Source organism: Rhinichthys klamathensis, unplaced genomic scaffold, assembly GCF_029890125.1.
Source record: "Rhinichthys klamathensis goyatoka isolate OS25496 unplaced genomic scaffold, OSU_Roscu_1.1 h1tg000357l_1, whole genome shotgun sequence".
NCBI classification, from domain to species: Eukaryota; Metazoa; Chordata; class Actinopteri; order Cypriniformes; family Leuciscidae; genus Rhinichthys; species Rhinichthys klamathensis.
In genome coordinates this window covers 304,974-331,006 of record NW_026606866.1, presented here as the reverse complement: position 1 = coordinate 331,006, position 26,033 = coordinate 304,974, and the positions used below count along the sequence as shown (strand labels likewise).

The window sequence follows — 26,033 nt, the reverse complement described above, 5'->3', positions numbered from 1 at the left end:
ATAATTAACATTAGTCATAAAAAGTTTGGACGAGCGGGATTCGATCCTGCGATCTTTGGGTCAATTTCAGGCAACTTTTGATAGCTTTGATAGACATATGCGCGCCGCGCTTGGCGCAATGGATAACGCGTCTGACTACGGATCAGAAGATTCTAGGTTCGACTCCTGGCTGGCTCGCTCTGCTTTTTTGCTTCGCTGTCAGCCCATAGCCGTGTTATTAGTCCATAGTTTTTGTTATTATTATTGGATTGGTTGATTAATGTTAAAAATTGACAGTCCAACAATAGGCTGCTTTGTCAGTGGGATAAGTGGGATTATGGGTTAGGAGACTCACAATTGTGTTGACTGAGGGAGATGTGCTTATTTTTTAGTATGTTGACGTTAAAGTTGGCAGCAAGGTGCTTTCAACGGCATTGCCAGGCACACTTGGCTCTCTGTGACACTAAACTCAGTGCAGTACTGCAGTGTGTTATTTTTTTGCATTGGAATTCTGTCAGAGTGTACTGTGTATGTGTACAGTTTCTATGTACTGTATTTGCAGTCTTTAAGCATAACTATATTCACACTATTATGTAAAACCACATTTCCTCATCAATCCATCTAAAATAATAATAATAAATCTAATTTTGCTTAATCACTGGCAACTGCTATGCATTGTGCAAAAAGTATTTTACGGTGAAATGGTGTACATGTCAAATATGTTACTATATCTTGGAAGATAACTGCTTGAATATGATATTGACTAATGAGCATCCAGGGTTGGAACTATCCATTTTGTAATTGACAGTCATGATTATACTTTTTTTTAATAGACATGTTTTTCTCCAAGCATAATTACAGTTTACCTGGTAACATGGTTTTGTGTTGAGCCATTAAAGACTGTCACTTGAGCAACCTTCAGCCTCTTGTACCAGATCAACAAATAGTAGAGTACGACATTAAAGGCACACTGTGGAACTTTTCAACCTTTATAATATATTACCAAAACCCATTGAGATGGTACATCGACTTACAATAGGTTGAATGACACGTCTGCCGAAGCCTGAAGGTGTCTGTATCGCTTTTACTAGCACTATGTAACTTCGGGTTTCGGGTAGGAACCCGAGCACAAAAAGAACTACAAAATTCGACCGCTTTACGGCATACGTCACTTCCCCCACCACCCCAACTTCCTCAAATTCTAACGTGAGAGCTCAACCATGAGCTCAACTCGCGTTTGATTGCCGGCGTCTGTATGTTGTCGTCATGGCTGAATCAACAGCTACTCGGAAGAAAGCAAAGATTTTGTCAGAGGAGACCAAAAAAAGAAAAAGGGAGTTTAAAATAAACATCGGCATAAAAGTGTATATATAATGTAATATTTACTGCGAATTCGTGTAACAAAACTGATATAAGTCACAACATACTGCCGTATACAAATGTAAATGTAGATGTTTTTTTTTCCTTTCAGCTCATATATGTTTGTATTTGTGTAAAAGGAAAAACAAACTGAAGACTACAAATAACGGAAATATGTAGTGAGTTATATCAGTTTTGTTACACGATTTCCCGACTACTCGATTTCATCTCCAACCCATTGCAAAGAGATCCTGAAGACGTTTGTTTGCTTCAGGTGTGTTTGATTAGGGTTGGAGATGAACTGTGCAGGACAGACGATCGGCAGGAGCAGGATTGGGCAACCCTTGTCAATGCGACTTACCTGATCAGACATTGTTTTCTGCGTATGCTACTTTTATTCAATTTGTTTTCTTTATAGGATTTATATTATTAATCTTATATTTATATTATTATTTTGGTCAGTAGTGAATCGATTAACTTTCTCCAACATACAAATCAAATGCCGTCTGCACACACATAAAGACACGGGAGGTTGACCGGTTGACTGTTTGTTGACTTTTGCGACAATGCTGCGGCGCTTGTGGCCTCTAGGGGCACTAGACGTGAAAATTACAGGTCGAGCGCACCCTAGTGGCCAAAAATTCCACAGTGTGCCTTTAAGGTTCGTTTTTTTTATTTTCATTATTATTAAATACAAATTAACATAAATCTTTAAAAAAAAAAAGAAGAAAAAAAAGTTTTATATAACTGATTTCAAATCATTCTCCCAAACATTTAAATTCATTAAGTTCAATTCAGAAAGTAAGTCATACAGGTTTGGATCGACCTAAATGATTAAAACTATTTGTTTTTGTGGTAAAATAGAGACAGAATGGGAACTTGAACAGGACATTGGTGTTCTTTCAACCTCATTTGTTAATTAATGTTTTACATCAACGTGAATACAGGAAGCCAAGCTTAAACAGAACTTTTTTTTATTTTCATTGTTAAGTCCACATGATTTGCATTCGATTCATGAAATAATTACACAATATGATCTCAGTTAAAAGCTTGATATCATTTTAACAGGTACTTGCAACAGACAAAAACTAAATAAAGTGAAGTGCTCTATGGTGTGTATTCATGCTCTGCCACCATGATATAATTAGCATTAAACTCAAATATTGGCACAAAATTAAAAAAATAATAATAATAAAAAGCCAACTCTTCATGGCAAAGGTTTCAACACACCTGCTTTTTAGGTGACTGAAAGTAATGTAAAAGTCCACATTCATGAAGGTTGATGCCTGGCGCGCGCGCACACACACACACACACACACACTTTGGTTATAAGCACCAATGCAAGAACTGCTCAAGTGTCTCAGGACCCTTGATGGTAGAAAACATCAAAATATTTCCCCTGTATATAAACCATAACAACCTTGATGTAAAGCTTAATATATACGGAAATGCAAAACTGACAAATATGGCATACAGGTAAGGCATAGTTGTTAAGTGCATGTTGGCAGATCCTTAACAGAAAAAAAGAAGTGTGTGACACCTGATAACAGTAGATGAACAAACAAGACAAGTACTGTTTCACTCAAAATTCAAGTTATAGAATGCTGGATATAAAAATACTACTGATCAGGCAGGACTGGCTGAAGTAAATTAGCAGAATTACAAGTCTTCACAAATCAAATGCATGTAAATTGTAAAATGTTGTGCAGTATGTGTGCAGTAAAATAAACATGTGGAACGGGTATACACATACAATAACTGCATAACCATCATGAAATTTGTGCTGATTTTGTAGGAGCCTGAGTTTTAGATTTCTTTTGACTATATGTGGCTTTTCATGTAAAGATCATGATAAACAAAAATGATTAATTATCAATCATATTCTGCCTCTTCTCGAGTTCATACACAATTATGTTTCTACTTGTATACAAAGATGCCATGACAGTATAATTCTGTCCGGAACATGGAAAAAGAATCAGATCATGTAACAACATCTACTAATACATGCTCCAAAACATCAGAAACAGTAAATGAAGGAGATAGTGACACTGAGTACAGTGATCCCTCTAGTGAGCGCAGTTTCTCCTAAAGGGCAAGGCTTGCAGGTCCTATGACATAATGCCACACGCACAGTTCATGTTGGCCAGGTCAGGGGCAGTGTTGCCGGTTCTGGCTGGATGAACAGCTTGTGGACAGGACTCATGGCAGCTTTAGCTAAACTGCTCCAGGTAGGCAGAGAGCAGAGACTGAGGAGGCAGGAACTCGTCCTGTTTGTTGACTACCTCCGTCTGTCGAGCACCATTACAGTCAGAGCCTGCAGAAAACACACACTTTAGTTTTTCCTTAGGTCATGTGCAAGAGATACTGGCAAAACTGAGTTTCTACATTTAGTTGTGAATGGCATATAACCGAACAAATCAAACAAACACACACGGGTAAAGGCGGGGCCCCCTACAGGATGGGGCCCGTGGGGTGCAGCCCAGTCAAGCCCAATGGTAAGTCTTATGCCGAGTTCAGACTGCACGATTTTCAAAATAATCGGGTCACAGTTGTTTTCACACTGCATGACTATCTGGGGTAACATTCAGTTGCTGCTGTGTTCACACTGCACGATGGATCGGCGACAGGAGGTTTCACACTGCATGACTTTACAAAAGAAAGAATCGCCGACAACTTCTGCCTGGTCCGCAAACTACGTTTCACAACCAAACAAACGCGAGAAGTGATAGGAAATAACGGAAGATCACGCGTGCGTGAGACCGGAGTTCTCGCGCGACACTGAATTTATTATTAAAAATGATAGCCTACAAATTGTCTGTGCACTGATTTGTAGCGAAAAAACAAACAAACAAAAAAAACAGTTTATGCAGGAAATGGTTGGGAAGACGAGGGGAGCAAGGACTGTGTTTTGCAAAGAGAGTTGGGGGTAAATAACTCATTTTGCAAATGTCCTGCTGTTGCTGCTGGTCATGAAAATGTTTGTGCTTTGTTTCTGTTTGATATAATTGTAAATATAGGCCTATCTATTAAAATACTGATATTCTGGTCTATAACTCCTCCTCCTCCTCCCTGTATCTTGCTCTCTCATTGGCTGTCGGTCATCGCCGATGTAGTTTTCAGTCAGAACACATTCACACAGCAGGATTGTGAATCGCCGACAGGTCCAGATATTTAGCATGCCAAATATCTCACGGGCGTCGGCGACTCGTCGGCGATTCTCTCAGATCGCGTCTTTGCTCATTCACACTGCGTGATTGTCACTCGCGTGAACGAGCACCGATTTGCCTGTGATTTCGGGCATTTGTCGGCGATTTCACAAAACCTGTCGGCGAGCCAAAATCGGGGCTAAAATCGTGCAGTCTGAACTCGGCATTATATACACAGTCATGTGAAAGAAAGAACACCCTTTTGAATTCTATGGTTTTACGGGATATAATAAAAGGATATCAGGATATAATCAAAAATCATCCGGTCCTTGACAGGTCTTAAAACTAGGTGAATACAACATCAGATGAACAACAACATATGACATATTACACCGTGTCTATATTTATTTAACAAAAACGAGGCCAAAATTGAGAAGCCATGATTGACAACAAAGGCTGCGTTTGGCATTAACATGCGACCTGTATCTGGATGTTGTCCACATACACATTGAAAAGACAAGTGTAAACGCACATCTGATCGGAATGTTATCCGATCAGCGTGTCCCGGTTCGGAGGGAGTCGAGGACGCATTGTGATCGGATCTCAGTGTAATGTAAACGCAATCCAGCCATCGTGTCTGCATTCACAGGTGAACGTAATTTAAATCCCCCCCGCCCAGTCTCCCCGCGTGACTGTCAGAAAGTAATGGCCAGACGCAGTTTAGACACAAAATTAAACTTATCTGAACAATAAACGTCAATCTTTAAAACAGTTTATTTATGTGTGTCATTTTTTCATTTTAATTGTGCAACATTATCTGAACGAGGCGATCGACTGTACACTCACAGTCAGTCATGAGATCTTAATGAAGAGCTGAACGCTGCTATGCCAGATGAATAATCGGAATCGGAATTTTTTTATGTTTTAAATGTTGAATGTTTTTATTGTTTCAGCATGTTTATCAATCTCCCATTTCTGTCAATATAGTCATTGCACGCAACCTTAAACCCAGATGATGGATGATGTGACTTGTTTAACATGATCAACCCAGTTATTTGTGTAAGATCAACTCTGGAAGTATTCCTTCTTTCAAAAAAATATAATTTGATCTAATTAATGGAGATTGCATATGAAAGTAAAGTGAGTGAGTGAAAGCATTTGGGATGTTGTTTAATTTGTATCATCTTTACTATTAATCTGGTGTCGTGCCACAGACCTGATTTAAATATTATGCAGGGAAACAGAAATCCGATCGGTTATCCAGATACAGAGGCTGCTTAATGTGAACAAATATAAACGCACCATGTCCTGATTGGCTAATGATCCGATCTGCTTGATCGGATCACGGTGATCGCATGTTAATGCCAAGTGTAAAGGCAGCCTAAGTACACCCTTCCCTTACTGCTTTCATAGGAATTAAGAGCGTAAGTAGTAGTCAGGTGCTGCCAATCAAATGTCTTTGAATAATTGATCATCAGCAAGTGTGATCAACTCTATAAAAGCAGAAGTGTTGGCAGTATGGAGCATTCAGGTGTGTGTTAACACAATGCCAAGGAGGAAAGACATCAGCAATGATCTTAGAAAAGCAATTGTTGCTGCCATCAATATGGGAAGCGTTAAAAGATTATTCACAAGTGGAAACATTCAAAACAGTTGTCCATCTTCCCAGGAGTGGACGTCCCAGCAAATTCACCCAAGGTCAGACCATGCAATGCTGAGAAAAACTGCAAAAAAAAACAGGAACTACACCTCTTTACAGGCCTCAGTTAACATGTTAAATGTTAAAGTTCATGACAGTACAATTATAAGATTGGTTTTTGACCCCCATAGTCTTCATCGCTGTCTTTACCTGACGGGCGATCTGTGATTTTGACTGTACTGTCAGGTTACCATACCAGGCTGTAATACCGCATTTAAAAATACTCTCTAATATTGCATGATAGAACAACAACATACATGTTTGTTCCACTCCATACAATCTAAGTCTTCGTAAAAAATGCATCCTCTGCTGGAGTCTGGAACAGACTCCAGTACTTGTGTTGTCCTTCCATGTCAGTGCATTATCAATATGTACACCAAGGTACTTATAAGAGCTAATCTGAGTAATGGGTAAATTATTAATCAACAGGCCTGGTATCGCCTATCAAACACCATCTCCTCAGTCTTGGTCGCGTTTAGCACAAGATAGTTGTCGTTGCGCCACTGCACAAATTCCTCAATTTCCATATGATACGCTGCTGGACTTCTATCTTTATGCATAAGGCCGAGGATTGCAGTATCATCAGAGAATTTAATGATATAATTGTCAGTATGGAGTCTAGTGCAGTCATTAGTGTACAATGTAAAAAGTGCTGGAGAGCTGACACAGCCCTGATTGGCCCCGGCTCCGTAAGAGCATTATTCACTCTAACCTGTTGAGTACGGTTTGTTAAAAAAGAAAAATACCAGTTGAGAATAAAAGAGTTAACATTCATATGTTCAGTTTCTGGATGAGCATGCGAGGCTGCAGAGTATTACAAGCCGAACTAAAATCAACAAACAGAATATGTGCATAGGCCTTGGGGTCCTCGAGGTGTTTACTGACCAGATGTGAATCATCATCTGTGCCGCGGCCCTGCCTGTAGGCACACTGAAGCGGATCTAAAAACACACCAACATCTTGCTTAAGAAATGACACCATTATCCTCTCAAAACATTTCATAACAATATAAGTCAGTGCCCAAGGCCTGAAATCATTATTCACCTTTGGGCATGGTTGTTTCGGTAAAGGTGTAATTACTGATTTCTTCCACAGGGTGGGTATGACTTGTGAGTCTACTGATTTTTGGAAGATTGGGAGCCATCCAGGTGTCAGATCATCTGCACGTCTTTAACAGGAATGTGGATATTCCATCGGGCCCCGTCGCCTTCTTAGTACATACGTTTTTGAAATGCAGTCTTACCTCCTGAGGTTTTATCACCAGCCTTACATCGTGCTCTGTGACAGAAACTGTCTCTGAAACATTCTTCCCTTCAGAGAAGTCCCGAGATTCAAATCTCAGATAGAAGTCATTCAGTTCATTAGCTTTTTGCAGGTCATCTAAAGTACTGATATTCGTAATTACCTTCATTCATCGTGTCCCATAGATTTTTTGAGTTCATTTCTGTAAAACTCTGATCGATTAGTTCTTTATGTCTCCTCCTGGCTTCCCTGAGCAAATGACTAGGCTCTGTATGCACAATTTTCAGTTGTGCTCTATCCTGGTTCTTGAATGCCAATTTCTTGTGGTTTATGCAATCTTTAACCTCCTTAGTTATGTATGGTTTGTTGTTAGGATATAGTTATTTTTTTTTTAGGTATAACATTGTCCACATAGAATTTTATATAATCCGTAACCGTCTCTGGTGCTTTATCTGCGTCCAGTTCATGAAAGAGACTCCACTCTGTCGAGAGAAAACAGCCTTTAAAGCTGCAGTCTGCATTTTTTCCTCTTTGTCGCCATCTCTGTTCGAAATCTGCAATTGCAGTCATTCGCGAAATTATCAACTTTACGTGAGTTGTAGTTTGACACGGCACAGCGCGGATGAACACAATGAGGAGAGTGTGTGTGTCAGTCGCCGCCGGTGTGGATACTGGCATTCAGAATCACAGATTATTCTTTTTGGAAGTATGACCAACATAATAATTTTCACCGGAAACTGTCCTCTGAACAAGTAACATCCACTTTTGTTCTGGTTCTGACATTGCAGTAAATCGCGCTGATTAAATCTAAAAATCGCTTATCATGCAAAACCGTGCAAATTAAACTTTGTTCTCAACTTGTTAATGTTAACAATGTCAGCATTGCGTGACTACATGTAATGTCCTTCCGATATTATCCTTGTTTTCGCATGAGCCGGTTGCAGTCTCTCTTTTTTTCTGTAGCCACTCCGAAGTCCGAACGAAGTCTTCTGCATGTTACAGCGGGTGAGTCTGTAGTTGTCACTGATGATTGTCGTTTATACCTTTCTGGATCCGCCATAAAATTGATAAGTTTAATTATATCAAGTGCTGTGAGAAAAGGCTATAAATCTCCACCTCCAGCATCCTCACACGCAATATAGCCTACTAGCCGAGACTCCTTTATGTGTGCAGATGTGTGTGTACAGATGTGTGTGTGTGTACAGATGTGTGTGTGTGTACAGATGTGTGTGTGTACAGATGTGTGTGTGTACAGATGTGTGTGTGTACAGATGTGTGTGTACAGATGTGACGTAATGACGCAAAGACATGCTCGAATCTCCCGCGGAAATCCACCAGTACCACTGGAATTAAAAACATTATTACAAGCTTACCGCTTTGAATCGAGCTACAGCAAGCAGATAGCGTTGAACACTGGCTGGTTATGTATTTTCTCAAATATGTATTTTGGATCATTTTTAACCCAAAAAAAGCTACGGACTGCAGCTTTAAGGGACTCTATGCTGTCACTCGTCCAGACCTTTACAGTCTTGGTAAACGGTTTACTGCTCTTGAGAACAGTTCTGTAAGTAGGAAGGAGATGGACTACGTTATGGTCCGAGTTTGACAGCGGGGGTTTAATCCTGCTCACGTAAGCATTTTTCACATTACAATAGCACTTATCAAGGATCCGATCCTCTCTTGTACCACATTTAACGTACTGTGAAAACCCTGGGAGTGACAGTTCCAGTTTACAGTGATTAAAATCCCCTAAAATAACACCCGGGCCTCCGGAGTGCGCTGTAGCTGTTGGTGTACACAGTCAGTGATGTGTGCCGAAGCGCTCCCGCTGGGAGGGACAAACACACTGCAGAGGATGATGTTTCCAAACTCTCTGGGCAGATTAGTAGGGAGGTTAAGTGACTTTTGACTTCAAGTCATGATGCAAAGATCCCCTTTGGTATGAAAGTACCTTAGGGCCATAGAAATAAATTTATCCTAAGACACAAGTGAGATCACATTTTGTATCTTATATACGCAATTTTTTTTAAAATGGCCGCCGGCCATACTTGAGAGGCCCATATCTTTGCTTCTGTTATAGCTATAATGACAAATTTGGTATCAACAGGTACATTTTTGTGGTCAAGGAGTCCAATAAAATAGGTTCCAAGACTAAAAAACAATAATGTTGTCCTTAACATGACAATTGGAGGTGAAGTATGCAATTTTTTTATTAAAAAACGCATGCCAAACACAGTCCATTCACAACTTAATAATTTCTTCGTTTAGGTCTGCTTCGCATGCGCCCTTTACAGCATTGGCTGAAGACGTGGGTCCTGCGTCGAGCATGGGCATCCGGTCGTTTACGTCTCAAGGTAACTCAGAACTGTGTCACAGCTCTGGAGCCCTGGAAGGCGGTCGACTGGTATCAGACTGGTGTAAACCTGGGAGTAATCTCTAAACTGATAGTGGTTTCGACAGACGCCTCCAATTCGGGCTGGGGCGCCCTCTATGAGGGCAGACCGACTTTTGGCCTGTGGTCAAGCCAAGAAAAGAGCTTTCACATAAACTGTCTATATGAAGGCGGTCGAGAACGCCTTGCGGTTCTTCCTTCCCCTTCTAAAGGGCCACCATGTCCTTGTCCGCACGGACAACATGTCGGTGGTTTCCTACATAAATCGCCAGGGCAGTCTGAGATCACGGAACCTTCATGCACTGGCAGAACGCATCCTTGTATGGGTTCAGCGCAACCTACTCTCGCTGAGAGCGGCGCATGTGCCAGGCCATCTTAATGTGGGTCCAGACAGGCTGTCCAGGGACAACGTTCCCCCAGGGGAATGGTCCCTCCACCCTCAGACAGTTCAGCTGTTGTGGGACACATTTGGCAGAGCAGAAGTCGACCTCTTTGCGTCTCAAGACAACGCTCAGTTTCCAATATGCTTCATAAAGAACAAGGACACGCTGGCCCATCACTGGCCCAGCTGCCCTCTCTATGCTTTCCCTCCGATCATGCTGTTACCACAGGTAATCAAGCGTATAAGGGAGAACGGTTCCTGTGTACTTCTAGTAGCTCCGTTCTGGCCGAACCAAGTTTGGTTTCCGGAGCTGATGCAGCTTCAGAGCGTGCCTCCGTGGCCTGTCCCGTTGAGGAGAGATCTCCTCTCACAGGCCGGGGGTACGATTTGGCACCCACGACCCGAGCTTTGGGCTCTGCATGTGTGGGCAATCAACGGGTACCCGTCAGTCTCCCCGACGGAGTGTTAAACACGATTACTAGAGCGCCCTCTACTAGACGGCTTTATGCTTCCAAGTGGTCAGTGTTCTCAGGTTGGTGCTCAGCTCGCAACCTGGATCCACAAGATTGTGGGGTGTCGGAAGTTCTCTCCTTCCTACAGGAGCTCTTGGATAAGGGTAGATCCCCATCCATGCTCAAGGTATATGTGGCGGCTATTGCTGCGTTTGTCAAACATTCGCATGGCCAGTCACTGGGTAGGAACGACCTTGTAGTCCGCTTCCTCAGGGGAGCTAGAAGGATGAACCCTCCTCGCCCCCCCTCGGACCTTTCCTTGGTCCTGGAGGCCATGAAGGGTGCCCCTTTCGAACCTCTACAGTCTGTGGACCTTAAGTATATCTCATTGAAAACCGCCTTTCTGGTGGCTCTCACCTCAGTCAAGCTGGTGGGTGACTTACACGCACTTTCTGTTAGTGCGTCGTGCTTTGAGTTTGGGCCTATAGACTCCAAGGTCATCCTCAAACCAAGACATGATTATGTCCCCAAAGTACTTGCCACTCCTTTCAAAGCACAAGTCTCTGTGGATCTGACAGCGAGTCTGACATTCTCTCGTCACAGATTTTTGAGATTCGCCTTCGAGGGCCAGGCATATCAATACACAGTCCTACCGTTTGGCCTGTCCCTGGCATCCTGTATATTATGATGTGCATGGACGCGGCTCTCGCGCCCCTGAAACTTCAGGGCATGCGAGCTTTGGACTATTTGGACGATTGGCTGATTCTAGTTCGATCTCATTCAGAGCTCATAGAACACAGGACCATATTACTCGAACACCAGCCAGGAAATATCCTTTCTGGGCACAGAGCTGAACTCGCTGTCAATGACAGCGCGACTATCGCCAGAGCGCATACTGAACATTGCGGCACTATAGTCCTGCTCAAGAGATTTCAGAAAATGCTGGGCCTCATGGCCTCATCATCATCAGTACTCCAGCTGGGTCTGCTTCGCATGCGCCCACTGCAGTGGTGGCTGAAAGCACGAGTGCCGTCTCGAGCTTGGGCCTCCGATCTGTTTCGCCTCAGGGTCAATCAGAAATGCGTCGCAGCTCTGAAACCTTGGAAGGCGACCGACTGGTACTGGTACCACCGCCTCTTCAATCTGACATTCTCTCTTCGGAGCTGACAGCGAGTCTGACGTGAATCTCCTTTGCCTGGTTAGGGCCCTTAGAATTTACGTGGAACGTTCGGCTGCTTTCAGACGTTCAGGACAGCTATTTGTTTCGTTTGGTGGCCGATCTAAAGGTCTAGCTGCCTCGAAACGTAGCCTTTCCAGGTGGATAGTGGACGCTATCTCACTGGCTTATACATCTAAGAGCCTTTGTTGCCCTCTGGGCGTCAGAGCTTATTCCACTAGAGGCATGCCTCCTCGTGGGCCTGGTCCAGTGGGATTTCCCTTCACGATATCTGTATGGCGGCAGGCTGGGCCTCTGTGTCTACATTTATAGAGTTCTATAACCTGGAAGTTCCCGCGCTCCAAGCTAGACTGTTGTCAGTTTAGTTTATCCGCTCAGTTCTGCCGGACTCGGTTCCGCGGACAGCAAAGTTTTCAGTTCAGGCAGGCTATTGCCTCCCCTGACTGTTATACCGTGTTAAGCACCCTCTATGCATTTAAGGTAACCACGTTTACCTTATATCATTCTTATTAAGCCCATTCCCAATGTCAGCTTTTTATATCCCCATATCATATGAACTCAAGGAGCTCGCCCTTGGGTCAGTGTTGTGGTAGATTTAGCACACACAGCGTTTCAATGGGATTCCCGTAGCGTAAGCTAGCTTACGCAACACGAGAGTACTCTCGTAAGAGAACATCACGGTTACTAACGTAATCTCGGTTCTCTCTAGAAGAGGGAATGAGTGTTGCGTAACCCTGCCGTGCTTGTGCTACCATCTGGTTTCGCTTCAGTCGATGAAAACCAAGGAGCATCTTATCGAGCTCTGGCTTATATAGGCATAAGCCACGCCCATTCGCCCACACGCCCACTCATTGGTGCTTACGTCACGAGCAGTGCCTCGATAGGTTGCAGCAGTTGCCGCATAGCATCCAATAGGCGTGCGAGCTGCCTCACCTAGGTCTACTAGCTGCAGCAAGTGTGTTTTAAATTAATACAAATTATAAGGATAATTTTTTGCTTCAGTATTCTCGAGAAAAGAGGTTTTCCCTCTAAGGTTTTTTTTTCCATAGTCAACTAGCTAGCTATTTATTAGTTATCTAACATTAAAAACATTTTTCTATTTAATGAGAAAGTCATACGAACCTCGAAGTGTTAACCTGTCACCTCTGACCTTCAACAGCTGTCACAGTTTCTGGTGCAGATGGGATGTGTTGTTGCAGGAACTGATATGCTACTCCTGACTGGTCGAAATCTCATGCTACTTAGGACAAATGTAATGTACAGAAGTAGCTGCACTGCTTAAATACAAAATGTAAGTTTTTGAACGAAAAGATAAGTAAAGTCACTCTGATGACAATTTTTATGTGAAATGTGCATATTTACCCCCAATTGTCATGGTATGGGGAAAATTATTATTTTTTTAAACTTGAAAACACTTTTATTGTATTCCTTGACCCCAAAAATGTACACTTTGACACCAAATTTGTCATTATAGCGATAACAGAAGCAAAGATATGGGCTCTAAAGTATTTTCAGCGCATTGGCGGCCATTTTTGAAAAAACATGTTTATTTCTGATACAAAGTGTGATCTCACTTGTGTCTTAGGATAAATTTATTTTTATGACCCTAAGGTACTTCCATACCAAAGGAGACCTTTGCATCATGACTTGAAGTCAAAGGCCTATTTTTTGGGCTTAACCTCCCTACTAGATACAGGGGTCTTAGGCTCAAGCACATTAGTTCAACGTCGGGATTACAAATACTTTTGCGCAGTGTATGTTGCCTGCACCATTTATCATTAATAAAAACACAAATACCCCCGCCTCTGTCTTTACCCGACGTCTCACTCCTATCGCTATCGGAGCGAATGAAAGAGAAACCCTCCACCTCACACAGTGAGTCAGGAACATCGGGACGCAACCATGTCTCAGTGAACACCATTATAGAAGACTCACGTATTCGTAGCAGGCTGAAGCGTTAATCCGTAACTCGTCCATTTTCCTTTTCAAAGACCTGACGTTACTGAGGATCATGGAGGGTAGCGGCGGCCTGTTACCTCTCCTTCAGGGACGCTGCCGGATACCTCCTCTCCTTCCTCTTCTCCAAATTCGTTTCCTCGGGGCCGAGGGTCGTATGTCCTCGATGAGGTCGGGCGGTGGATGGTCTCCCGCAGCGCGGAGGGCCAGCACCTCAACTCTGGTGTATGACAGCGCCAGATTGTTTCCTTTTGTTTGGCATGGCCGGAGGAGTTCCACAATAAAAAGTACCAATAGAAGTTTTGCCAAGGTCATCATTAGGGACTTTAAGCAACAGCTGCTGATAGAACGGCAACGGCAGCCGGAAGTAAACGGTTAACTGCCGTAGCTAAAGAGCGCAAAAATCACTAAGCAACAGTAAAGAGTAAAAGAAAAGTAAAGAGTAAATTTAATTATCAGACAAAATACAAAAAATAAACTGATTTTAAAAAGTAAGAGAAGGGTTGATTTGGGCATTTAATGATATACAGAAACGATTATAATGCCACATAACCTAAAACATAACATTAACTTTCTTAATCTGTCACGTAGTATCGACTACGGCAAATCAGCTGTTCTCCCGTTGTAGACGGTTACAGTAGAACGTCGCGAAGTAGCAGTTAATGTCGCGCATGCGCAAGAGAACGACAGAATGCCGTTGCCGTTCCACCAGAGGCTGTTGCTTAAAGTCCCTAATGTCTCGACTATACACTCACCTAAAGGATTATTAGGAACACCATACTAATACTGTGTTTGACCCCCTTTCGCCTTCAGAACTGCCTTAATTCTACGTGGCATTGATTCAACAAGGTGCTGAAAGCATTCTTTAGAAATGTTGGCCCATATTGATAGGATAGCATCTTGCAGTTGATGGAGATTTGTAGGATGCACATCCAGGGCACGAAGCTCCCGTTCCACCACATCCCAAAAATGCTCTATTGGGTTGAGATCTGGTGACTGTGGGGGCCATTTTAGTACAGTGAACTCATTGTCATGTTCAAGAAACCAATTTGAAATGATTCGAGCTTTGTGACATGGTGCATTATCCTGCTGGAAGTAGCCATCAGAGGATGGGTACATGGTGGCCATAAAGGGATGGACATGGTCAGAAACAATGCTCAGGTAGGCCGTGGCATTTAAACGATGCCCAATTGGCACTAAGGGGCCTAAAGTGTGCCAAGAAAACATCCCCCACACCATTACACCACCACCACCAGCCTGCACAGTGGTAACAAGGCTTGATGGATCCATGTTCTCATTCTGTTTACGCCAAATTCTGACTCTACCATCTGAATGTCTCAACAGAAATCGAGACTCATCAGACCAGGCAACATTTTTCCAGTCTTCAACTGTTCAATTTTGGTGAGCTCTTGCAAATTGTAGCCTCTTTTTCCTATTTGTAGTGGAGATGAGTGGTACCCGGTGGGGTCTTCTGCTGTTGTAGCCCATCCGCCTCAAGGTTGTGCGTGTTGTGGCTTCACAAACGCTTTGCTGCATACCTCGGTTGTAACGAGTGGTTATTTCAGTCAAAGTTGCTCTTCTATCAGCTTGAATCAGTCGGCCCATTCTCCTCTGACCTCTAGCATCAACAAGGCATTTTCGCCCACAGGACTGCCGCATACTGGATGTTTTTCCCTTTTCACACCATTCTTTGTAAACCCTAGAAATGGTTGTGTGTGAAAATCCCAGTAACTGAGCAGATTGTGAAATACTCAGACCGGCCCGTCTGGCACCAACAACCATGCCACGCTCAAAATTGCTTAAATCACCTTTCTTTCCCATTCTGACTTTCAGTTTGGAGTTCAGGAGATTGTCTTGACCAGGACCACACCCCTAAATGCATTGAAGCAACTGCCATGTGATTGGTTAATTAGATAATTGCATTAATAAGAAATTGAACAGGTGTTCCTAATAATCCTTTAGGTGAGTGTACATATACACACTTCCACGGTTTTAAACGTCTGAAAAAAACCGACAGTATTACTCTTAAAACACAAAACAACGTTAAAAAATAAGAAAAACTGCAGCGTGAGACAAGAGTCCGGGTCGCAGCAGTACCGCGCCACCGGGTGATGTGATGATCACATCATCATAGGATCATAGGGATTGATCTGCGCATGCGCGTGCGGTGTTTGTTTGTGTTTAGAGCTCCGTCGAATTGATTCATTAATCCTTGATTTTCTTCTTTACCACTCATTTATTAACAAGCACTTTCTATTTTTATATCGTGTGAACCTATCCTCAATACTATTCCCTATAAAAAACAATCGGATTGCTTTGATATCGCTACTTAGATCCAACTTTGCGAATCTCGGCTACTAGCCTTTAGCCTGCTAGCATTTCACGCGTGGGCTCGCGCCTATCGAGCGTCTGATTTTACACCCGTTTCACTGAAAGGATACAGGTTATATCCAGCATTCCAGTCCTAAATTAGTAGTGATATTGGTAGTATCACTACTAATTTACTGTTCATCTGTTATAATGGCGAACATATCGGATGTGTGTCTAACGTTACCTCTGAGTGCAGGTGAGGACACATTCGAGCTGATGTCGGTACGATTGGAACTGGAATCGGTGGAGAAACAGATCCGTGGTCTGCTGGAGAGGCAAGCCGAGCTGCGGGATCGGCGATCAGCGCTTGAAACGTCACGCGCCGATGCTCACAAGTCAGTGGTTAGTAACTTTTTGACTCCGACTTCCTCTACTCCGTGCGTTTCTCTGCCCAGGAGGACGCGATCATCTCTGGCTTCATTCACTCCGGCACCGACACAGCACCATGGACCCTGGGTGATCCCACAGCGGAAGACACGAGCCAGGACCAGAGCAAGAACCTCTCCGCCCCTCCCGGTCTTCGAACTCTCCACTCGGAACCGCTTCTCCCCTCTTCGCGAGTCGGAACGCGACGACGCCGTGATCATCGGCACTTCCATGGTCCGTCATGTCCGCGCTACCTCAGGTAAGGGTAAGGTGCGCACTCACTGCTTTCCTGGTGCTCGTGTTCTTGATGTCGCCGCACAGGTTCCCGAGATCCTGAACGGTGACGAGCGCGTCGGAGCCGTTGTCCTCCATGCGGGAACGAACGACATCAGGCTGCGGCAGACGGAGGTTCTGAAGAAGGACTACAGGAGCCTGATCGAGACGGTACGCAGCACAGCGCCTGAGGCAACGATCATCGTGTCTGGACCGCTTCCCACGTACCGACTAGGACAAGAAAGGTTCAGTAGACTATTTGCTCTAAATGAATGGTTAATGTCATGGTGTAATGAACAGAAACTGCTCTTTGTAAATAATTGGAATCTGTTCTGGGAGCGACCTAGGCTCTTCCGTCCTGATGGCCTGCACCCCAGCAGAATCGGAGCGGCTGTTCTGTCGGACAACATCTCCAAGACGTTGCACACCATCTGACTAGTAAGTCAAAGTCCAATTCACAGTCTTTGCTGTCCCAACTTAATTGATATAAGTAGTGTAGAACATTATATAGAAACTGTGTCTATTCCTCGTCTAGTGAGGCCAAACAATAAATCTAGTGTAGGATCTAGGAAAAATCTTATTGTAATTAAACCAGAAAATCTAAATATCAGTGAACAAAAACAATTTCTAAAACTAGGTCTTCTAAACATTAGATCGCTCACACCTAAGGCGGTTATTGTATATGAAATGGTCACAGATAATAGCTTCGATGTACTTTGCCTTACTGAAACCTGGCTTAAACCAAATGAGTATTTCGGTCTAAATGAGTCTACTCCGCCAGGATACTGTTATAAGCATGAGCCCCGTCTGATCGGTCGTGGCGGCGGTGTTGCAACAATCTATAGAGATATTCTTAATGTTACTCAGAAAACAGGTCACAGGTTTAATTCGTTTGAAGTACTTGTGCTAAATGTTACGCTCTTAGATGTAAGAAAGAAATCCCTATTATCTCTAGCCTTGGCTACTGTATATAGACCGCCAGGGCCCTACACTGATTTCCTAAAAGAGTTTGCAGACTTTCTCTCAGATCTATTGGTCAATGCTGATAAAGCAATAATTGTTGGAGATTTTAACATACACTTAGATAACACAAATGATGCGTTAGGGGCTGCGTTTACAGATTTATTAAACTCCTTTGGGGTCAAGCAAAACGTCAGTGGTCCCACTCATCGTCTAAATCATACACTAGATTTAATTATATCATACGGAACCAATCCAACCGATATAGATATTATACCGCAAAGTGACGATCTCACTGATCATCACATGGTAACTTGTATAATACGTACTGCTGAAATTTGTCATGTTGCGCCGCGTTATAGACCAGGCAGAACAATCCTTCCAATCACTATAGATAGATTCTCAAATAGCTTACCTGATCTATCTCAGCTGCTTAGTGAACCCAAACAAACAGATGAACTAGAGGAAATGACCAGCAGTTTGAGCACCATTTTCTCTAGTACATTAGATATTGTTGCACCAATTAGATTAAAAAAGGTTAGAGAGAAAACTAAAGCACCATGGTACAATAGTACTACACATGCTATCAAGAGAGAAACTCGTAACTTAGAGCGTAAATGGAAACAAACTAATTTAGAGGTCTTTAGAATCGTGTGGAAAGACAGTGTGTCACGTTATAAAAAGGCTCTAAAAGCAGCCAGGGCTGAGCATCTCCGCAAACTAATAGAAAATAACCAAAATAATCCAAGGTTTTTATTTAACACCGTGGCTAGACTAACAAATAAACAGACATCACCCGAGCAAATTATTCCGTTACAGTATAGTTGTAATGATTTTATGAATTACTTCAATGAGAAAATAGAAAGCATCCGAAATACAATTGTAAATGTACAATCCTCTATGGTGTCTTGTGATTCAGCCTCAATTATCGCCCCTCAAGAACAACTACACCGCTTTACAACTGTAGGACAGGAAGAGCTAAATAAACTTATCATTGCATCTAAACCAACAACATGTTTATTAGATCCAATACCCACTAAACTACTGAAAGAAGTGTTACCTGTAGTGGAAGAGCCTCTTCTCAATATTATTAACTCGTCTTTATCTTTAGGTCATGTTCCAAAAATATTCAAGCTGGCAGTTATAAAACCTCTTATTAAGAAACCGCAATTAGATCAAAATAACTTAGCAAATTACAGACCCATTTCAAATCTTCCATTTATGTCTAAAATACTAGAAAAAATTGTGTCCGCTCAATTGTGCTCTTTCTTGCAAGAAAATGAGATATATGAAAAATTTCAGTCAGGATTCAGACCGCATCATAGCACAGAAACTGCGCTAGTTAAAATTACAAATGATTTACTTTTAGCTTCTGACCAAGGCTGTATCTCAATACTAGTTCTACTCGATCTTAGTGCTGCGTTCGACACTATAGATCACAAAATACTCTTGGATCGACTACAAAACTACACTGGTGTTCAGGGACAGGCAGTAAGCTGGTTCAGATCGTACTTATCGGACCGTTACCATTTTGTTTGTTTAAATGGGGAAAAATCGAAGATAACGTCAGTAGACTATGGAGTGCCGCAAGGATCGGTGTTAGGCCCTCTGCTATTCTCAATATATATGCTGCCACTTGGTAATATTATAAGAAAACATGGAATTAATTTCCACTGCTATGCTGATGACACTCAATTATATATTTCATCACGACCAGATGAAAACACTAACTCATCAAAATTGACAGAATGTCTTAAAGATATAAAATGCTGGATGACGTGTAATTTCCTGCTATTAAATCCAGATAAAACGGAGGTATTACTTATTGGTCCAAAAAACTACCCACAAAATCTCTTCCAATACAACTTTAATTTAGAAGGATGTCCTGTTACCTTATCGACTACAGTAAAAGACCTGGGTGTTATACTAGACCGCAACTTGTCTTTCGAAAATCATATTTCATATGTTACAAGAACTGCCTTTTTCCACCTTAGAAACATTGCTAAATTACGTAACATGCTATCTGTTTCCGATGCAGAAAAGTTAGTTCATGCATTCATGACCTCGAGACTAGATTACTGTAATGCCTTATTAGCTGGTTGTCCTGCATCCTCAATAAACAAGCTACAGTTAGTGCAAAATGCAGCCGCTAGAGTTCTTACTAGGTCAAGAAAATATGATCATATAACACCGATTTTATCATCTCTGCACTGGTTACCTATTAAGTTCCGTATCAATTACAAAGTACTACTACTGACCTATAAAGCCCTAAATGGTTTAGCTCCTGTGTATTTAATGGACCTTCTATCGCCCTACAATCCATCGCGTTCGTTAAGATCACTAAATTCGAGGCTTCTGGTCATTCCTAGGATATCTAAGTCCACTAAAGGAGGGAGGGCGTTCTCACATTTAGCTCCTAAACTCTGGAATAGCCTTCCTGATACTGTTCGTGGCTCAGACTCGCTCTCCCAGTTCAAAACTAGATTAAAGACGCATCTCTTTAGCCAAGCATTCACATAATGCTTACCTTCTATTGTTGAATCAGATCGAATGCATTAATATTATGAACAGCAGCTACGCTAATTATTTCCCATCTGCTCTTCTGCTGTTATCTCGGGACGCTAGTCCCGAGGTAAATAGCGTACGTCAGCTCCAGTTTGTATCCAGACTCTCACGGAGACTTCAGATGCCCCAACACCTGCGATGAGACGACTCGACGCCTGTGAAGAGACGACTCAACGCCGGCGATATGTTATGCCCTAAATTAGTACATGATGACTAACTAACTATATTCTTCTATGTACATTTCTGAAATGCACTTTCTGTAAAGCTGCTTTGAAACAATATGTATTGTGAAAAGCGCTATACAAATAAATTTGAATTGAATTGAATTGAATGATGGATCCCACCACCAAAGCTGCATCTGAACAAACCACGAGACTTCTGAAACTGTGTCCTCTGGACAGATGAGATGTTTGGCCATAATGCACAGAGCCACGTTTGGCGAAAACCAAACACAAACACCTCTGAACAATGGTCAACCACGGTGGCGGAAGGGTGATGATTTGGGCTTGTTTTGCAGCCACCGGATCTGGGCATATTGCAGTCTTTGAGTCAACCATGAACTTGCTATACCAAAGTATTCTAGAGTCAGATGTGGGGCCATATGTCCGACAGCTAAAACTTGGCTGAAATTGGGTCATGCTACAGGACAATGATCACAAGTACACCACCAAATCTAAAACAGAATGGCTGAAAAAGAAAAGAATCAAGGTGTTGCAGTGGCCCAGTCAAAGTCCAGACCTCAACCCGATTGAAATGCTGTGGCGGGACTTTCAGAGAACTGTGCATAAACAAATGCCTGCAAACCTCAATGAACTGAAGCAACGTTATAAGAAGAGCGGGCCAAAATTCCTTCAGAACGATGTGAGAGACTGATAAAGACATACAGAAAATGATTACTTTAAGTAATTGCTGCTAAAACTGTCTCAACAAGCAACTGGATCATAGGGTGCACTTAGTTTGTCATCCATGGCTTCTCCATTTTGGCTTTATTTTTGTTCAATAAATAAGGACACAGTGTAATATGTATGTGTTGTTGTTCACGTGAGGTCGTAATTACCTAATTTTAAGAGCAGATGATATTTTATATATATATATTTTAATAATGTTCTCCTGATACGTAAAACCATAGAATTCAAAAGGGTGTCCTTTCTTTTTCACATGACTGTATATACAATGAGTTTGTAAAAGTGTTTGACTTTAAAAGGATACTCCACCCAAAAATGAAAATTCTGTCATCATTGACTCACCCTCAAGTTGTTGCAAACCTGTATGAGTTTCTGCTGAAAAACAAAGGAAGATATTTTGAAGAACGATTGGAACCAAACAGTTGTGGGGCACCATTGACTTCCATAGTAGAAAAAAAAAATACTATGGAAGTCAATGGTGCCAAAGTTCTTCAAAATATCTTCCTTTGTGTTCAGCAGAAACTCATACAGGTTTGCAACAACTTGAGGGTGAGCAAATGATGACAGAATTTTCATTTTTGGGTGGAGTATCCCTTTAAGAAACTAGAATTCACACCATCCTCATAAGAAAATAGCCATAAATTGCCAACGTCTGAATGAAATAATAAAGTTCACTCACTAGCAGAGGTCAGATCCATGTACTGGCAGATGGCATGAAGGAGCAGTCGCTCGTAACTGCAGAAACACAGACACATCTGAATCAAAACATGGTATTCTACTGATATACTAACATTACTGCTTTTGATCTCTCAAGCAACTTGCATGTTGTTTAATAGTTAGTGGTGGTCTGAGTTAGTCTGTGAAGGTGAGAGATGCATTAACTGTGGTAATCTGTGCACCTGCTGCTGAGTTTGGTAATGTAAATTGAGTGTGGCTGTGACATGAAGAATCCCAGCAGATCGGACTCCAGACCCTCCAACACTCCCTTCAACAAAAGAAAATGGATGAACAGATATTTACAGAAAAAAAGGGAATGATAGGACAAGAGAAAGGGTTATAGGGGGAATACTTGTTAAAAGTCAAAAGACAAAGATCAAGTAAATAACAAAGAGCGTCACCATGGGAATCTGTTTGCGTCTCAGCGTCACACGCAGCCTTCGATCAATCCTCTGGAAACACTCCTGAGCCCTGACAGCAGGATTTACTGCTCAAAGGATAGGAGAATGATCTTCACAAATATGGCAATCACTGAATTAATAAAGATTAAGAGTGTCATTTTTCAAATCCCTAGATTAATGGCAGAGACACCCATAAGTAAATCATGCATAAGTTCACCTATACAGAGTGCAAATACTGTGGCACTATCGTGACATTGCTCTGTTTGTTTGAACTGTTTGTTCCGACACGCCGCGACTTCTGGCTCAACCAGTGCCTGAGTCTAGGGCAGAGTGGGGGGGTTTAGAAGTATCACGCCAACAAAAGTGATGTTTTCCCGAATATCAGCACGATTGCAAATGTAAGATTCACTTTAATACAACAATTTAAATTAATTTTAAACACAGTATTGTCCATTTTGACTGTTCTCTATTTCACGAACAAAAATAGTTCCGAACAAAGGAGAACAGTTGCACCCATAGATCTCCATCATAAAGGCTAGATGTCTCGTCCGCACTGCTGGCCAATGGAGGTCGACGTCCGCACTGGCGGCCATCTTGTCACAGGCTGCTCGCTCACTCGTAACATTGTGTTTTAATGGTGCATGTACCTTTTAAATAACCATAACTTGCTAAATTTTCTACCGATTTTCAACCGGTTTGGTTTGTTATAAACGTCAGAGATGTAGTTATGACACTGCACACTTATGAATAATAAGTGTATAAATAAATAATCATCCAGAATTATAGCCACGTTAATAACGTTTGTAAGAAACCAAACCGTTTGTAAATCGTCAAGCTTTCAGCGAGATAAGAGTATTTGTGTTGGTGCTGATCACTCATCTTACATCAGGCACCACAGAGCCCGCCAGAAAGCTTGCCTGTGACAAGATGGCCGCCGGTGATGACGATAGAGACTCCGCCGTAAGACATCTATGCCCGGTTGCATAAAGCACCTTAAGTGTAATTTTCCCTTAAGGTCGCCCTTATGTTTCCCTTAAACCTAAGGGTGTTGCAGAAAAATACCCTTAAGTGTTACTTAACGTTTTTTTTTAAGTGAAACGTCATAAACACTTAGAATTTCCCTTAAATGCTGTTTTTTCACTTAAGTAATCGTTAAGTGTTGCATAAAACCCCTTAACGGTAATTTCCCTAAGTATAAATTAAGGTTTGGAAATCGTAACCTTAAGAGTAACGCGGACAAAAATAAGACGACATGGCTGAATTTATGGAACCAGCTGAAGATCATAGGGAATAGGGAGAACCCTTTGGACTAATTTAGCGATGAAAAATTGTTGCAAGAATACCGATTTGATCGACGCGCAATATTTGACATCGCTATCAAACTAGACGGCTGTCTGTCTGTCATTACACGCGACTCGCATGTAAACTATCACAACGTTAAGTCAGTGGGCGCACGGAGAGTGTGTGGCCGACCCGTGCAGAAAGAAATTCACAGGAGAACGAGCTGATTCTGTGTTTTAAAAGGAATCATGACAGAAGAAAACAGGTATGCTATGGAAATATACTCAGCTGTATTTCGAGACACAGAGCCAGAAGTGCATTCACAAAACCTAAACAAATGCCAAAGCATGAGACGGTGAACAACACAAACTGCAGCCACTTTCGGAGCTAACGCGGTGTTGCGTGATAGCGTCACTGGACTGACACGTGATATTCCGACATGTTAGTGTTTTGCGTATCTATGGCAACAACAGACTTTTATAACGTGAATCCAGGATCGCTGTTGTGAAACACTTAAATGTTTCCCTTACCTAAGAGAACCGTTTAAAGGGGTCATGAACTGGCTTTTTAAATGGTTTTATATTGTTGTCTGAGGTCAACTTATGACGTTCGGTTGGTTTTTACATTCAAAAACATCAAAATGAATAAGTAATAGGCTATTTTCTACCCTAGTTTTAAGCCTAGCTCAAAAACGCTCGGTTTTTCTGGGCGTCTCGCATTGAAGACTTGGAAGTAAACGCCCACTGCTGTGAGTGGATAACAGTTTTGCATATTATAATGAGTTTCGTGTAATGCGCGAATCGGTGGGCGGGGCTAAACCGGCCGTGTTGAAGTAGGCGTTGATCTTCTTCTGCGGGGGTGGTGTTTGATCCTCTTTGTCGTCATAGTTCCCCACTTTGAAAAACGAGTCGTTTGCCGAGCCTGATGTCAATAAAAGCTTTTATTGGACTAACAAGGACGTTTTCAGTTCTGAAACTTACAGGATATTCTTATAATTGATGTCCTCTTAGATGTCAAAAGCTCAAGGAAAATTTGATTTCTCAGTTCATCAACCCTTTAAGAGGTTATATGCAACACCCTTAAGTTATTCTCTTAGGTAAGGGTAAATCGCCCCTTAAGTATCATACTTAAGGGAAAAACTGCTTTATGCAACCGGGCACTAGCCTTTATTAGGGATATCTATGGTTGCACCTCCCTGCAACATACAGAGAGGTGTTTTGTTCATGAATGAATCCGCCAGTTTGAACGAATCAGTGAATAAAATTATTCTTTGACTCACTTATTAAGACTTGCTGCCGCCTATTGGCGGTTTCAGTTTCATATAAAAGTATCATATACAGAAAAGTATCATTTCATTTTTTCACTTCATATTTTTCAGTATGTAATTAACTTTTTAATGTAATTGTTATAGTAGGCTAATTATGAGAGGCTAATTATGAAAGTGAATTTTTTTTAGCTTGAGCACCTGCTCCCCAAAATGTCTATGCACGGCCCTGATCTCAAGTCTCTAAAGTGCAAACTGTACAAAACTTGAATGCTGGAGTGCAGTTTAGAGCCATAGGATACGGGGGCTAAGGGCACAGAGAGCATGTGCAGGACAAACGCCTCTCTGGCGTGCAAAGTAGTGGTCTACACTAAAGTGAATACGTCAAGCAAGTCTTAAGATGTGTGTGGTGTAATAAACTGATGTGAAACCCTCTCTCTTATTGGATGCAAAGTGAGTTTGTGTGATTAAATTATGTCAGACCCTCTCTTTGGTCTTTGTGGCTCTTGGAGTGGGTCCTCTGAGCCTCCTCCTCCAGCAGAGCCAAGAGCCGCTCTTGCTCCTCCCCAGAACGATTCATAAAATCACTCCAGTACTGAGAGACATGAGAGAAAGATTTAAAGAATTCAAAATATCCCTTAACTGAGAACAGATCAAGAAACATGCTTTACCTCCACATAGTTTCCATTAGAGCAGGCTTCAGTGAAGATGGTGGCCGTGGCTGTTTCATGCCCTTCACCATCCTCTTTAGAGCATTCCTCCCGTTCCAAAAGATTGACCAGAAAACGAGCTATGCAGAAGCAGAGTTTGCGAAATATTACAAAATCATGACTAAACTTTTTTCTCTCCATTAACTGTAAAAATCCAGTGAGATTTTTGTATGTACAAAAAGTCTGACAACAGTATGTCAAAAGTATGCTCCACACGGAGATCTGATCTCGCCATCATCGAGTCTGTCTGGGATTACATGAAGAAACAGAAAAAACGAACACAGACTAAACATCTCCGAGACACTTGAAGAAACCTACCTGTCCTGCAGCTACCTAAAAAACTATGTGCAAGAGTACCTAGGGCAAAAACGGTTTTAAACGCAAAGGATTTAAAGAGCATTTATTACCATACATTTACTTTAAGTGCCTAAAACTTT

General features: G+C 42.0%; 1 protein-coding gene across 1 annotated transcript in view; it reads right to left on the bottom strand.

The window, feature by feature from the left end:
- Positions 1-3,548: 3,548 nt before the first annotated feature.
- r3hdm4 (R3H domain containing 4) overlaps positions 3,549-26,033 on the bottom strand; it is a 35,328-nt gene continuing 12,843 nt past the window's right edge. Inside the window, exons 3-8 of the mRNA XM_056232847.1 lie at positions 25,558-25,676; positions 25,370-25,481; positions 22,342-22,427; positions 22,123-22,208; positions 21,903-21,958; positions 3,549-3,652 (exon numbers count right to left, since the gene is read on the bottom strand). Coding sequence (XP_056088822.1) covers positions 3,549-3,652; positions 21,903-21,958; positions 22,123-22,208; positions 22,342-22,427; positions 25,370-25,481; positions 25,558-25,676 — 563 coding nt within the window. The remainder of the gene's footprint in view (positions 3,653-21,902; positions 21,959-22,122; positions 22,209-22,341; positions 22,428-25,369; positions 25,482-25,557; positions 25,677-26,033) is intronic.